Source organism: Poecilia reticulata, chromosome 7, assembly GCF_904066995.2.
Source record: "Poecilia reticulata chromosome 7, P_reticulata-male-v2, whole genome shotgun sequence".
NCBI lineage: Eukaryota > Metazoa > Chordata > Actinopteri > Cyprinodontiformes > Poeciliidae > Poecilia > Poecilia reticulata.
Window position 1 is genome coordinate 27461986 of NC_088836.1, and position 14956 is coordinate 27476941.

Genomic DNA, 14956 nt, shown 5'->3' on the forward strand with positions numbered 1-14956 from the left:
CTTGGAAGTAGACGGTGCCTTTATAATGACAGTAGTCACACCAGCTAGTAGTCCAATTGCGTCAAACACATTTTAGAAGTATAATTAATAGCTCATATAGTTGCAAGTCATCAAATAAGAAACCCCAAGAGAAAAAAAAAATAAGGTAAAACATCTGACCTGAAACTGCCAAGTGCAGAGAATGGTAGAGGGCCCGACACAAACCCCTGTGGCCGCAGGAGATTTGGAGAATGGGTTATTAGACAGTAAGATCTTTCTAAGTGGTAAGATGTTAAAAACTAAGAAAGAGAATTTTTTTTATTGAAGTCAACTAACAACACTGAAACTTATGAAAAAATGTACCCAAAACCACATAAAATGCAACTTTTTTTCAGATATTCCCTTTGTTCAACATACACTTGTTACTGAACGCTTTGCATTTTCAGTAGTCTGACTTGTAACAGTCCTCAATTCAGCAGAAGGTTGCAATATAAATTTGATTTTCACTAAAAACAGCAACAGAGAATATCCTGCTTTTAGAAAGCACATTATCTGCTATGCTTTATTTTTTACCCCTGACTTGGAACTGTAATACTGCCTTGGTAAATTTACAGCGTCACGTTATTTTATTTTTTATATATTTAGTATTTTAGAGAAAGAGGAACTGTAGTTGTTATACCACTTACATCTTGAAAGAAAATAAAAACAGCTCTGCTTCAGCAAGTTCCACTATTCCAATGACCGTTAGGCTTTAAAAGAGCTGACCGGAAGTGTCGTATTTTCATTTTCATTTTCACTTTCACACTTTCTTTCTTTATCATGCGCATTTATTAGGTGTGCAGTAAGTCCATTGAATTTTCATATTAAGCTATCATTTGTACAGATGTTTTTTGTTGTTTTACGCTTTGGTTTTGTGAGATACGTGGAGAAGTGACAGTTACCTTAATTTTATTTTGAAAAGAAGGATACGGAAGTTGTAACTGCCGATTACCTTGACACCCACGCAGAGCGCATTCATTGGCTAGCGGCGAAGTTTGAAAAGAAACCCGCTCAGAGTTGGTATGGCTGAACAAGGATGTGGACAAAGACGGTGACCGCTACGAAGAGAAAATGAGAACAAACTACTAAATTAAACAACTCTCCGGAAGGCTTTACTGTACAGAATTTCTCCAAACAGGTAGCTAACTGTAGGTGTACCCGGTGGTTGCAAATAGGAAAGACGGACAAAGTTAGCTTAGCTGCTGTTTTGCTTTGTTAGCCTACATTAATCGGTGAACGTGTAACGTTATTGTAAAACATTGCTAGCTAAACCTAGAAGGAAAAAGGGTAACAAGCGTCGCTGAGTAGCATTCGGGGGTTGAAAAGTGCAAAAGTAATTGTGTTGTTTAATTTAATAAGTTAACTTACCTCAATGTAAAATGTATTTAGGGTAACTATTTCTTTTACTTCAATACGAGTCAGAAGTTTCTAGATCCTCACAAATAGAACGATCTGTTAAATTAAAGAGTCATTAAGTTCTCTCTGGGTGTGTGTAATTCTTTTCTTATAGGAATTTGAATTGTTTGACACCATGGAGACTACGATCCTGAACCTCCAGAGCCTATATGAAAATCTGAGGACTCATGTTGACCTTATGAATGAGAATATTGAGCCCAGTAAGTGGTTCGTGTCAGACTATATGATTTAATCTGGCATGTATTCATTCACCTGTTGTATTCACAATTTGGATTCTCTCTCAAAGGTTTCATTCAGATGCTGCAGAACTTTGAGGACTGCCGCCGCAGATGGGCGAGGTCTCTGGATGAACTGGGATCCTGCAAGGATATGCTGAGAAAAGCGGAGATGGAGAGAGGAGCCTTGGATGTGAAGCTGAAACACGCCCGCAACCAAGTGGACGTGGAGATCCGGCGCAGACAAAAGGCAGAGGCCGACTGCGAGACACTGGTACGGTCTCTTAAATGCAAACTTTTTGTTTTGGGGTTTACCTTCAAGCAGCTCTTAATTTTTTCTCCACTTGCATTTTGAATGTACAGGACCGTCAGATTCAGTTGATCCGGGATCTTTTAACGAGTGAGGGATCCACCAACAGCCTCCAGCTGAGTGCTGAACAACGCTCTGCTCTGGCCTTCCTCAATACAAACTGCCAAGCTAATCATCAGAATACCAGTCGGAGGTATAGAGATGTTACATACTGTCACTTTCTAACCTGCAGTTTTAGTAGTTTGGTTTTGTTTTTCTTTTTTACACATATGAAAATAATTCAGCTGGATGGCCAATGATGGTTCTATTTAGGCATGTCATAATAAGCAATAAATCAATTAAGCTCAGTAATTTATATTTGTATGATTTATTATTTTTCTTTTTCTTTCTACCAAAAACTGGATGACAGAAGATGCTTTGGTCTCAACTTGTCCATATTTTGAAGGGTAGTTTTGTTTAGAGAGACTTCAAAGTTAATTTCATTTGTTGTTTCTGTATATTTTGGATATTTAAAATGTCTTCCAGTTCTGCTGTTAAATGTTTAAAATGTAAAGTTTGTTTCTACGTTTCTATTTTTAATAATTGTGCAGCATTTTTATATTATCTTATCTAATATTTAATATTACTATTATTATCCTTAATCTTATTTTTCTTAAATACTTTGAGTGTTTTTGTTTACACATCTACATTTCATGCTGTTACACCTGAATTTCTGTGGGACAACAAAGACTATTTCTGTTCAATTCAGTCATACAGCTAGAGTCAAAAACACACATTCCTATTTGACACTTGCAGTCAATTTTAATTGATACTAATTGGTAAAAAGTATCAGGTTATTGCATGAGACGTGGATGTTGTGGTATTTTATTACCAAACAGGTTTTTCTTGTTTCTTCCTACAGATTGTTGACAATAGATGAGTCTGCCTCCATCTTGTCAGATATAAGCTATGACAAAACCGACGACTCCATTGTAAGTACTCTTAATTTTTTCTGGCATCATCTCCGATCCAGAGAATATTTTCTCCATAACGACCCGTTTTGGATGAGTATGTGACTTTATATGTCTTACAGGATTGGGATTCGTCCAACATCAGGACAGTACGGCTCAAGAAGCGAGAAAAGAGGGTACGCTGTGCATTCGTTCACTATTAGGAAGAGAGTAATGAATGAAAATGTGTGGTTAAAAAGGACAGGTGTCATACTTTGTGCCCTGATTTCAGCGCTCCTCCAGAAATCTCATTGATGGCCCTCCAAGTGCTTCTAAAAGATCCCGATCGACAGGCAGAACCTCAGAAAGGGTAAACGTTGACATTTTCTGCATGCAGAGGTTTCTTACAGTCAAATCTTTGCCTGATTTAGTTTTGTATCTAGTTTTACTGAATGTGTGCATTGGTGCAGCAGGGAAGTGAGACGCTTGTGACAAAGACGACAGTGACTGTGCCTGCGAATGGAGGACCTGTTGAGGCCATTTCTACCATAGAGACGGTTCCTTACTGGACTCGCAACAGGAGAAAGACCGGTAGGATATTCTGCATTTACGTAGAGTTAAGCTATGTTCATGATGTCTTTATTAATTATCAAATTTAGCAGCTGAACATTAATTTATCCTAGTTGGTTTTTCCATTTGGATGTGCTAAACCCATTAGTGGAGTCCGGGGGCCATTTGTGGCCCTTGAACGCAGTTTGGAGACTTTTTGATTTGTATTCAATTTTTGATGATGTATATCTGTTACTAGAAAATTTTAGGTACAAAACAAGTATTTTTGTTTTATTAGCCAAGTTTTTTTTTTGTTTTTTTTTTATGTCATAGTCTCCAGTTTAAGAGATTTAAAGCCAGAACGGTAAACGGTTTTCTGTTCTCATTTTTGTTGCTGGGAATAAACTAAAATGATCTTGACCAACAATTTAGGAAACTGTACAACTTTGAGACCCTTTTTTTTTTACATGTTCATTGGTTTTTGTTTAGGTAAAAAAATAATTAGGAATAAATTTATCTTGCATTTTTAACAGAAAAATAAATAAATTGTGGCCACTGAGTGCTTTAAACTTATGGCATTAAGAAAAAAAAGTGTGTATTGAAACATTTACTTTAAATCTAAAGGTTTTTTTTTTTTTGCCAAATGTTACACAAACGTTTGCCAATTTAGGAGGGATGTGACATAATTAGAATAATTTTAAACTGGAGATTACGCTTAAAACATTTACTGAAATTGATCTAATTTTGCACTTCTTGTGGTTGGAACATGTTTTCTGGTGTGATTTATTTGTTCTAGGATAACACATTGGTTATAGGAATTCTTGATTGCACTATAAATGTGTTCCTCAGTCAGAAGTTGAAATGATAAGCACCAAATTTCTGCCACAGTTCAAAGAAAATAAAGCTTTATTGTTTTTTCCTGCCGATTCCGATCACCCATGAGGGCCGATCACCGATACCGATCACATAATTATTATTTTTTTTATCATAAACACTACCGGTTACATTATGTGGAAAAAGGAACCATGAATTCACCTTAATGTAGACAAAAACTTGTTTTTAATAACTTTTTCCACAAAAAAACTGAGCAAAACAGGCATTGTGCAAATTGTACTGCTATCGGTAAAACTATCTTTAACAGACTGATAACATATGAAGGCTCTGAAGAGGCTAAATAATGCAAAGAGCCAAAATAAAACCTCTCAACATTGCCAAAAAAATTAAAGTATAAAACTTAACATTCAAAGGCAAATACAGGTTCCAGTACAATAAACAATCCTGAGTTACTGAATGAAAACTTCCTGTTAGCATGGCGGCTAGCTGATTACTGCGAGTTCTGAGTGGCTGTTTCTGACTGAGCGGAGTAATTATGCAGAGCATGGAGGAGATCGATTATTTTTTTAGAGATTATCTGTCTCATGTTAGGACAGTGAAAGTTTTAATACGTATGTAAAATAAATTTTGTTAGGTTAGATGCTGCAGCTTTAAGCAGAGGCTCGGTGTGAGAGTCACTACCAGGTGGAGCTGAAGCGAAGCTCCGTCTGAAATATTACTTACCACCTGTAGCAAAACCAGCGTCTTAAATCGCAGCTCGAAGACTTAAATAATTTTGCAGGTTATTTGTTTAGCTTTCTGACCGTCATGCTAATCCGGGTGAGTGTTTGTACCTGCGTGCTGCTTTACCTGCTGTCTGATCCTCCATATGTCTTTTTACTGCAGTGAGCCTCGATGTAGCCAAACTCCGTCAAGTATGTCATTGTTTTTATACTATATTAGATTCGTCGTGTTGATGCATTTTGACGTGCTTCACCCCACGTGCTTCAATTTTCCGCCGCAGCATGCAAACTTCCCCATTCACTCAGTGCGTTATAGTTACACATCGCTTAGGATTTGTTGCTGCGCGAAGGAAAGGAAGTGTGAAGAATAGAGGAGACCAGCTGCACAGGCAGGCTGCGAAATGAGATGCAGGTGATCGGTTTGTGTGATCGGCAACAAGAGACCGTGATCGGCGATCACCGATCATACACTTTTTCACGGAAATCGGCCGATTATGATCGGTGGCCGATCGATCGGCACACCATCACTTTATTGTGTTTTCTGGATCATTTCTCTGACATGTGGCTGTTTATTGAATCTCTCCTGTTCAGCTGCCATGGAGTGGGACTCTGAATCTGTCAAGTCTGAGAATGTTTTTAAGGCCCCTGAACATCCTGATGGAGACAATAAAGCTGAGCCCAGCACTCCACAAAGCAAAGGAGGCATCCGTCTGCACGAGTTTGTCTCCAAAACTGTAAGTTTACCATCTTTATTCAAAATTGCAGCAGTAACAGGATGATATTTTATGGAGTTTAAGCTTGGTTTTGATTATTTTTATCTTAAGTATTAAAATCAATTCCTCAGCCTATAGATTCTGGCATTCTGAGATATGCATTTCAGCTAGCGACTGCCTCTTGCAGGTAATCAAGCCTGAATCTTGTGTGCCGTGTGGAAAAAGAATCAAGTTCGGCAAGATTTCACTGAAGTGTCGTGACTGCAGGGTGGTCTCGCACCCCGAGTGTCGCGAGCGATGCCCGCTGCCGTGCATCCCCAACATGGGTGGCACACCCGTCAAAATCGGACAGGCACGTGATGACGTCTTTATCGGCGTTTCGCCTGATGCTCGGCCTCAGTTTGACCAGTTTCCTGTTTGCTTTCCTCCTCAGGGCGTCCTTTCAGACTACGTTCCTGACACGGCGCCCATGATTCCTCCCCTCGTGGTTCACTGTGTGAGTGAGATTGAACAGAGGGGTTTGCACGAGGTGAGCGGCGCTGCACTCTGATTTAATGCCAAATTATAAAGAACATTAAAAACCTCACATTCCTGCAGTTAATGCCTTTCTGAGACGAGAGAGTTGTAACTCTAGTTTTGACAATCTGTTTTTGTGAGAATAACTTTAAATCAGACTTGGTTGTGTTTGGTAAATGATTTAAAATAATATTGCCAGATGAATAACTTGTTAATATTGTTGACTATTTTTTTACAGTTTCAAATTGAAATAAATGTAACTTTATTTTGGAATGAAGTACATTGAGCTAAATGTTTGCAGCTGTAATCGCAGCTAAAGACAGTTTTGCAAAGTGTTGACTTGGTGAAGCATCTAGCGCTGGCAAAAACAAAAGTTTTGAATAATTTATTGCGAAACAGAAAATGTCAGTAACAGTGATGAAGACAGGCTTTAAAATTTAATAAGTCTGACAATAGAGATTGTGATTATTGATCGATTTAAAGTTCTGCAAACTATCAGTTTGCCGGCAATTTTTGAAAGTAAAGTCTCACCAGTAATTAAAGTTTTATTTCTACTATCAGTTTGAAAGTAAACTTCGAAAATGAAAATATATTGTGCCTTTAGAGCCACAGTGGCTCTTTTGATGTCTCACAATGGCTCTTAAGGCCTTTGCCTAAAAAATATAAATGGAGCCGTCTAATGCTTTTAAGTGCAGCTGTAATAACGATAATAATTTGTCGTGAAATAATTTAATTGAATTTCCACAACAAAAGATGTTTCAGATCAAATGTTTTAGTCTTTTGATCTGAAACTTTTTTTTTCTAGGTTATTTTCTCAAATATCACCATCACACAAAGAAAATGTATTTATCCTCTTTTTGTATTTATTTTTTTACTAGATTTTGTGTTTTTTCTAAAAGATTGCATATTTGTGGCTCTAAATGAGTTTTGTTTGGCTGGACTGAGGGCAAAAATGGCTCTTTGGATTGTGAAAGTTAGACTCCTAGTCACATAAAATCCAAATGCAATATGAACCTTTTATGGATTTTATGAACGTTCAGGTTTTTGGTTCTAATGTCACAAAATGTGGGAAACTTCCAACAAGTCTTGAGTAGTTTTGCAGAGCACCTCCGTCACATGTCCTCTTTGGTCTCGTTATTTCAGACTTAAACTTTGGATTTTGCCGTTGCTAATTCTTGCATTCATTTTTTCCCTTTTTTTTTTAGTAATTTATAATATAAATGCATCTTTAGGGAAGCCCTAACAGTGCATGTTTGACGACTTCCCCCTTTCAGGCTGGTCTTTATCGTCTGTCCGGCGCCGATCGCACAGTGAAGGATCTGAAGGAGAAGTTCCTCCGCAGCAAAACCATTCCTGTGCTCAGCAAGGTGGACGACATCCACGCCATCACCGGCCTCCTCAAGGACTTCCTGAGGAACCTGAAGGATCCTCTGCTCACGTTTCGCCTCAACCGGGCCTTCATGGACGCAGCCGGTATGTTAGTTTTATGTGACTGGTCCGACGGCAGAATGTCGCTATACATATATAAAAGTTATTTGCAGCTGTTCTTGAGACAACAGTTGCAGCAAATTCACATCAGAGTTCAGAAATATATTTAACGCAGCCATTAAATGCAGGTTCATAAGAACTCCTGATTGCTTTTTGTTTTATTTGTTCAATTTAAGCGAAGTGAAAGAAACCTCTTGAGAAAATATTGATCTTTTTCCCAGGGTTCCACTCTGAGTGCTTGTTTGTTGCTGAAGTTTTTTTTGTTTTTTTCCCCAAGTTAAAATGGAAATTGCACACTTTGCCTCACTTCAGCTGAGAAAGTTGCTCATTGTCGTCCCACAGAGGTTTCAGATGAAGACAACAGCGTAGCTCTGATGTACCAAACCATCAGTGACCTGCCGCAGCCCAACAGAGACACGCTGGCTTTCCTGATTCTCCACCTCAAAAGGTCAGGAGTGAAAAATGCTCCCTTTAATACGTGGAATTTAACATTTAGAGAATGTTTTATTCTTTTAGGAAGGCTTTGCATAATTTAAAAATGGATATTGATTAAAACATTGTTCATGAAAACTTAAATATTTTATTTTCAAACTCTTACTTTTTGTTTATTTTTGCCACAGTCTAGCTAAACATATGGTGAATCTGCTACTGCTGAGGGGAATAAAATTTCACGTGCATCAATGAGATCTTAATTGGTCCAATTAAATCTTGCAGAGTTGCTGACAGTTTGGACACCAAGATGGACATCAGCAACCTGGCCCGGGTTTTTGGTCCAACCATTGTTGGTCATGCTGTTCCCAACCCAGAACCAATGACCATCCTGCAGGATACCAAACGCCAACCAATGGTAGGTCCAAGCAGACCATTCTAAATTTATTTTTTTTTTTACATACGTAAAGATGTAAAACAAGGTTTCCCCCAGAAAACCTGGTACGCCTGGTGGTTGGGCGCTAGTGCAGTCGTTCATCCAGCGGCCAGTCGTGTTTTTGAGTTAAAAAATGTTTAATGTTGACAGGAAATTTGAAAATATCTCTTGATAATTGTGTTATTGGAAGATTAATACTTTATATTTGGATGATTAATAGCAACAATAAGGTCTTAAATCCAAACATGGAAAGAAAAACCTTTAAAAAATAAACAATGCGTGCCTGGTTGGGGCACAAGTAAAGCCTGGTGGCCCGCCAGGCTTATAATACACTGGGGTAAACCCTGTGTAAAGGTACATCTTAAACTTTTACACAGTGTGTCTGCATTGACGTTTTTAATTCATTTATCTAAAATTAAGGTCTTAAAGTGTCTTAAATACATTAAAGAAATGCTAGCTAGCCTAATGATAGGTTTTAAATTTTGTTGTAGCAGTACTATTTAACCTCATCTTCTGTCTAGGGTTTTTTTTGCAGGTCTTTTCTATCGGGCAAATGTTTGAGTTATGTGCAGACATTTTCACTAACTGAGCTCTGCGACCGAAGGCGGTTAAGGCTAGCAGTAACAAGATGCTAATACTTGTTCGCTAGCTAGAAAGTCATAATATGCCATGCGAGAATTACAAAGCTGAACCATAGAACCAGTTTCACAGTTCTGGCCCCTTGCGTTTCTTTTTTACATCTGTTTGTAGGTCGTAAATTTTATTCACAATGGTCTTAAAAAGTCTTAAATTTGAGTTGGTAAAACCTGCATAAACCCTGTTACATTAAAATGTCTTTGAAATGTTGGAGAACAAGCTTATGTTTAAGACATTGCTTTTACAGGCTTTCAAGTTTAAAGTAAATAATTTCCTCACTTTATTATTCTAAAAGAAAATTACAATTTTCAATAACAAATGGGGAAAAAAACAGTTTGAATATAAAAAACTTAGAGATGGGATAGCTTTATTTAATTTAACAGGGATATTTTTCCACTGCAATATATTCAATTCTCATAAGCGACCATAAAATATGTACATCTGTTCAAGCTTTGGGCATTTATTGCATCATTAAAGAACAGTCTGAATTGTCAGATTTACTTTTTTCTGTTTTCTCTGCCTTTTGAGAGCATCAATAATATATTTGAAAATGTGAGTTTTTTTGTTATGCATTTTGCTTTTTTATATACTTTGTTGCACACTGCAAACACGTACTCGAAATAAACCGCACATCTAAAATCTAATGTTGCAAAATTAGCATTTTACCAAAAGGTGGATGAACTAAAAATATTTAAATGGAGAAGCTGCAGGAACCGAGTGATGGACTGTTCCTACCACGACGCTGGCAGCTGTAAATATGCCAAAAACACTGAGATTAATCATTTAAATTAGCAACAAAAGCGTTCATCTTGTCAGCTGTAAATCTCCTGCTTTAAAGCTTCTGTTACTCGTCGTCATATTTACAATTACGACAGAGACAGTTTTACCCAAGCACACACGTCTGCGTGATAAAGTTGTCTCATTGAAATTCCTCTTGCTGTAGACATCAATAAACTATGCAAGTTGCCCGAGGGAAGCAAGCATTTTTTTTTATGTTTTTGCAGCTGCACCCCAGTGGATTTTATGATTTCATCACTGTGAAGGCATCCCCTCGTCTTTATTTCACCAGTTAAATTTTATTATTAAGTAACAAACAAGCTAAAGTGCTTCACACCAACAGCTAGCCTGATGCAAAAGCTTCTGTAGATGTGTGGACTTGGGCCTGTCAGGATAATAAATGTCGCTGGACAGTAAATTGTCTTACTAATTATTGTGATAAACGATAACATAGTTTTTGAGACCACTGGTAATGGCACAATAATGCAAAGTTAATTTTGTAAAGAACACATCACTAAAGCTGGACATTTTAAATATCCAAAACAAAACACAGCAATTTAAAATGATAAATGAAATGAAAATCCAAATAAAAAGTCTCTAAACAAAACTCCCCTTCAAAAAGTATTAATAATTGGAATGGAAATTATTGAGCTCATTTACATAGTACGTAATTTAATATATTGCTGAGTGACGGACTTATTCATACCTGTTTTTGTGGCTTTTTCTACCACACTTTTTTCCTTCCACTCAACTTTCCATTATTACACTTGCCCATGGCAGTCAATGACTATATGTGGATGATGTCAGCGATTACCAGCTGGATGTCAGCAGCGTTCTCAATAATTACATAATACATAATTTAATCTAAACCTGATAAAAAACAAACTAAACCTTAATTATAAAAATTCAGACATATATGCTTTTTTTTAAAAAGTATATATGTTTGTTGCTGAATTATGATATATATTTTAGGATATTCTAATCTGTTACTGCTGTATTGCTCCTCACCATTCAACTTGTCAGTGAACGTTTAGCCATAAAAATAAAAAATATGTCTCAAATAGCCTGGGTAATACTTTTTTTTCCCCCACTGGCATCAATAATGTACGACTTTGCTCAGGGAAAGCAAACCTTTTTTGCAGCAATACCTGAGTGTGTTATGTTTTTACCTCAGTGAACGTGCCCCAGTCTTCTGTTCAGCCATTTGAATTATTTTAATCTCAAGTGGGAAAAAAAGTACAAGAATAAAACCAGATAATTAAAAGTTTGGAGTGATCATTTCCAATAAAAAAAAAGATGAAAGATTTGTTGGTGTTTGTTTATTTTTGATCTCCAAAGAAGTCGGATTATATTTACGGTCAACGAGAATCCCACTGTGGAGCGAACTCCACCCGTCCTCACAATAATCGCCTCCCTCCCAAACCGTAAGCCGAGTGATTTCACTCTCGGAGAAGCCATTACAGTCCCACCGAGGCCTTCGTTATTAATTCCCTCTGTCTTGCTAACGGCGAGCTAAATCAGTGCTGGTGCAATAAAACGAGGCGATCCGCTAAAATAACTAATTATTCCATTTTCTGTTCAGGTGGTGGAGCGCCTGCTGTCTCTGCCGGTGGATTACTGGAGTCAGTATGTGATGGCTGAAACTGTGCAGCCCAATCTGAACCATTTGATCATCGAGAACGCAAACTGCTACGCCACCCCTGAGAGAAGTATGGCTCTGATTTTCTGCTGGTGGAAAAGTATCTGCTGCTTTAGATTTGTTCTGTTTTTTTAATTTCTAATGTTTCAGACCATTAAACGCATTTTAATTAGGTAGATGAAATCTGGGTAAAAACAAATTGCGCTTATAAAATTTCATGGATTAAAGGGGGAAGGCTGTCGAAAGCAACCTGGATCCTGTGTGGAAAATATAATTCCCTCCTCAACCTACAAGGTGGTTGTACCATCATCAGAAGTTTGCAACTGTTAGCAGTGAATCTTCTACATCGTTGAAAGATTTTATCACTCATGTTTCAGTTTTGCCATCATAAAAGCCTGTTTACTTTTTTAACTATTCCACTATGTATTTGCAAACATTTTCTGCAAGTAATAGTTTATTCAATGAAAATTAGTTCCAGTCTGTTAACTTGGCGTCAGTTTAAACCTGCTGTTAGTGTTGCAGTTTGACCTCCGTCCTGCAGAGGGCGTTCCTGGTCATTTAATGGAGCCAGTCGAACTTGGGTTGCAACAATTATCATTTGTTTTCATCAATGATTTATTTGCTTGAAATTAGATCCAATCAGTTAACTAATAAAGTCTGCTTAGATCTTCTTGTGTTGTATTTTGGCCGCCATCCAGCAGAGGGCGTCACTTGTCATCTTTAGGAGGATCCAGTTGATACAGGAATAAAGATGGCGGGGCCATACCAGAATGGGAAATGGAAACGGTTCAAGCAGAGTTCGGTGTGGGAACAAAAATCCACTTTATGCGGTTAACTGATTTGCTCTGCCGGTGATTTTTGACAGGCTGGAAAAGGGACAAGTTCCCTGCCATATTTATTAATTTTTTTATTTGTGTATAGGACCTTAGAATGGCTTTGTAATATTTTTCAGACTGGTCAGTGTCAAATACTTGAATATATTTAGTTAAAATCGTGACTTCGTGTCGCCAAGCAGGTTCTGTTTAAGGGGATTTCTTGACTTTGTAAGGTTGACAGTAATCAGTGTGAACTGTAGCTTGTGTAATTAATCAGCTTTCCATTAAATCTGGTTCATTTATCATGTAATAAAAGGAGGGGTTAAGTGAGAAGTGCTACTGGCTTAAAAAACTGCATTTTTAAAGAACGCTGCTCATTTTTGTCTTAGTATTTCAAGAATCTATTAAATCTAAGACTCATCAGTTCCTGAGCGTTTGATGGAGTCCTGTAGTCGCCTAATCCTTTTTCTTTTTGCAGTGAGCATACTTGGACCGCTAACCACACCAGAACACCAGCTAAACAAAACGCCGTCCTCCAGCTCCCTGTCTCAGCGGATGAAGTCCACTCTGACGCCCAGGTAAATGAGCCGAAACTCCTTCACATCCACCAGGAAACTTTGTTTTCAATCCATGAACTAAATCTGGGTTGCTTCCATTATTTCCCACGACTCGCAACTGATGGCGGTTTTCAACATGTGAACTGTTCGTTTCAGATTTGGAAGCAAGAGTAAATCGGCCGTTGGGTTTACTCATCAAGGGAAGTTCTTCTCTTCTCCACTCCTCAAATAATCCAGCATATCTCCGACTAATCTCCGTCTGTACTGAACTGCACATTAAAAGACGAGCGCCGATGTAATTTGTTTACGAAAGATTGTTTTAATCAAATGGTAGGCGCCGCTTTCTGTCGCTTTTACTGAATTCAGATTAGAAAAATGTAGAATTTTTCTGAAACATTTCTTTACAAATTAAAAAAAAACTTTTGTGCAGCTTTTATTGTGTTTGTTTAAAAAGTTCTTGAGCTCAGAAGCTGAAGAACTGTGAGGCATTTCAGTTTTGCATGTAATTAGATGTGCTTATGTTGATGTGTGAGCTTTTAGTTTAACATTCCTGTTTCATTTCCTCTGTTTTCTCTTTGTGGTGAATCTCCTCATTACTCAGTGGTTTGTAATCTAAATGTGTAGGAGCATTTAATCCATGTTATTCTTGGCTTCAGATTATTGTTACAAGGCGGAGCTTTTTCATAGACAGTCATAATTGGACCAGTAATGTTTGTGTTTTTGTTGCTCCTTTTTTTTTCTTTTTTTTTTATGCGTCTTGAGAAAGACAAAAACACATCAAAGTGGCACTGCCAGTGATCACAGCAGGTTTCCTGCCTGATTATTTCACTCCGGTTTTACTCTTATTTTACTCTTTGCTGTCTGTAAAGCAATAATTTTATAAGCCAGTTTAGCAACTGTGGCATTATTTGGTGACATTTTAACACATTTTCTACAGAAGTGTTATTGTTGTACTTTATAAAATACATTTTTAATGCCTACAATTGTCTCCTGTCTTCACTGATGCGACTTCTTAATTTACAGGGTTTGTGTGGGTGCTTGAAATCCTTGAAAATGCTTGAATTTTAATTGGGTTTCAAGGTTTGGAAAGTGCTGATTTCTGTATGAAGTCCTTGAAAGTGCTTGATATTCAAACTGCACAGTTTTGTAATACATTGCACCTAATTATTTTTTCTCAGTCTGAAGTTGAATCAGACTAAGCTTTTCTTGTTTTAGATTAGCTAGAATAACAATTATTTCTAATAACTAATTTCCAGAAAACTTGGCGAGAACTTTTTTTTATTTTTAATTTTCTTTGTTTTGAGTTTAAGCATTTTGAGGAGGAAGATTCTTAACGTGATTTGCTTAGATTGTGTTAATGCTATAAATATTTATTCCTAATTTTTTAATGTAAATACAAGACATAAATAACAGTAATATGTACAGTAATTGGGAATTAAAACCATATTTTCGTTTTACTTCATTTGTATTGTTTTTAACTCTGGTGTGGTGTAGAAAAAGTTTTAAAAGTGCTTGAATTTTACTGTGAGAAGTGAAACCCTGAATTTTAGTGTTTAAGTCTGATTAAAAATTCAGCTTTAAATGTGCATCTGATTAACTGAAGGCATCTAAACTTCAACATTCTTGAAGAAAAGCCCTTTTTCTCTCTTGACACAAAGTGGACACATCATTAAACACGTTCACTTGAATTATATGATGATTCTCTATATCCACAGCATGAATATGTAATTTTGTATCTACATTTTTGGAAGGTTTTTATGAGAAAATAAATTGGTTTTTAAAGTGTTTGAGGTCACATGTTGATCTGATGTGGAAGATTCCTCAAGTCTTTTGGAAAACAAGACGAACTGTTCAAGTACCAACATTTTTCTTAAATTGTGTTTCTTCATACTTGGTCAGAGTTTTACAAATCTATATTTTTTTGGTTAATTTCTGGCTCACCTTTGTATTTTTCTCA

At 37.0% G+C, this 14956-nt stretch overlaps 1 protein-coding gene across 3 annotated transcripts; it reads left to right on the forward strand.

The window, feature by feature from the left end:
• The first annotated feature begins 986 nt into the window (after window positions 1–986).
• Window positions 987–13982, forward strand: racgap1 (Rac GTPase activating protein 1). Of its 3 annotated transcripts, none has more exons than XM_008414464.3 (17): window positions 987–1166; window positions 1529–1634; window positions 1721–1923; window positions 2013–2152; window positions 2861–2930; window positions 3032–3085; window positions 3181–3258; window positions 3359–3479; window positions 5585–5727; window positions 5894–6058; window positions 6140–6235; window positions 7497–7695; window positions 8053–8158; window positions 8425–8557; window positions 11571–11697; window positions 12921–13020; window positions 13156–13982. In XM_008414464.3, exons 2-17 carry the CDS (start codon window positions 1550–1552, stop codon window positions 13229–13231), a joined length of 1896 nt encoding a protein of 631 aa, XP_008412686.1. In that variant the 5' UTR covers window positions 987–1166; window positions 1529–1549; the 3' UTR covers window positions 13232–13982. The 3 variants fall into 3 exon arrangements, with proteins under 3 accessions (XP_008412686.1, XP_008412685.1, XP_017161098.1); XM_008414463.3 differs by having other exon boundaries at window positions 987–1156; XM_017305609.2 differs by having other exon boundaries at window positions 987–1156; window positions 3362–3479.
• Window positions 13983–14956: the final 974 nt, after the last annotated feature.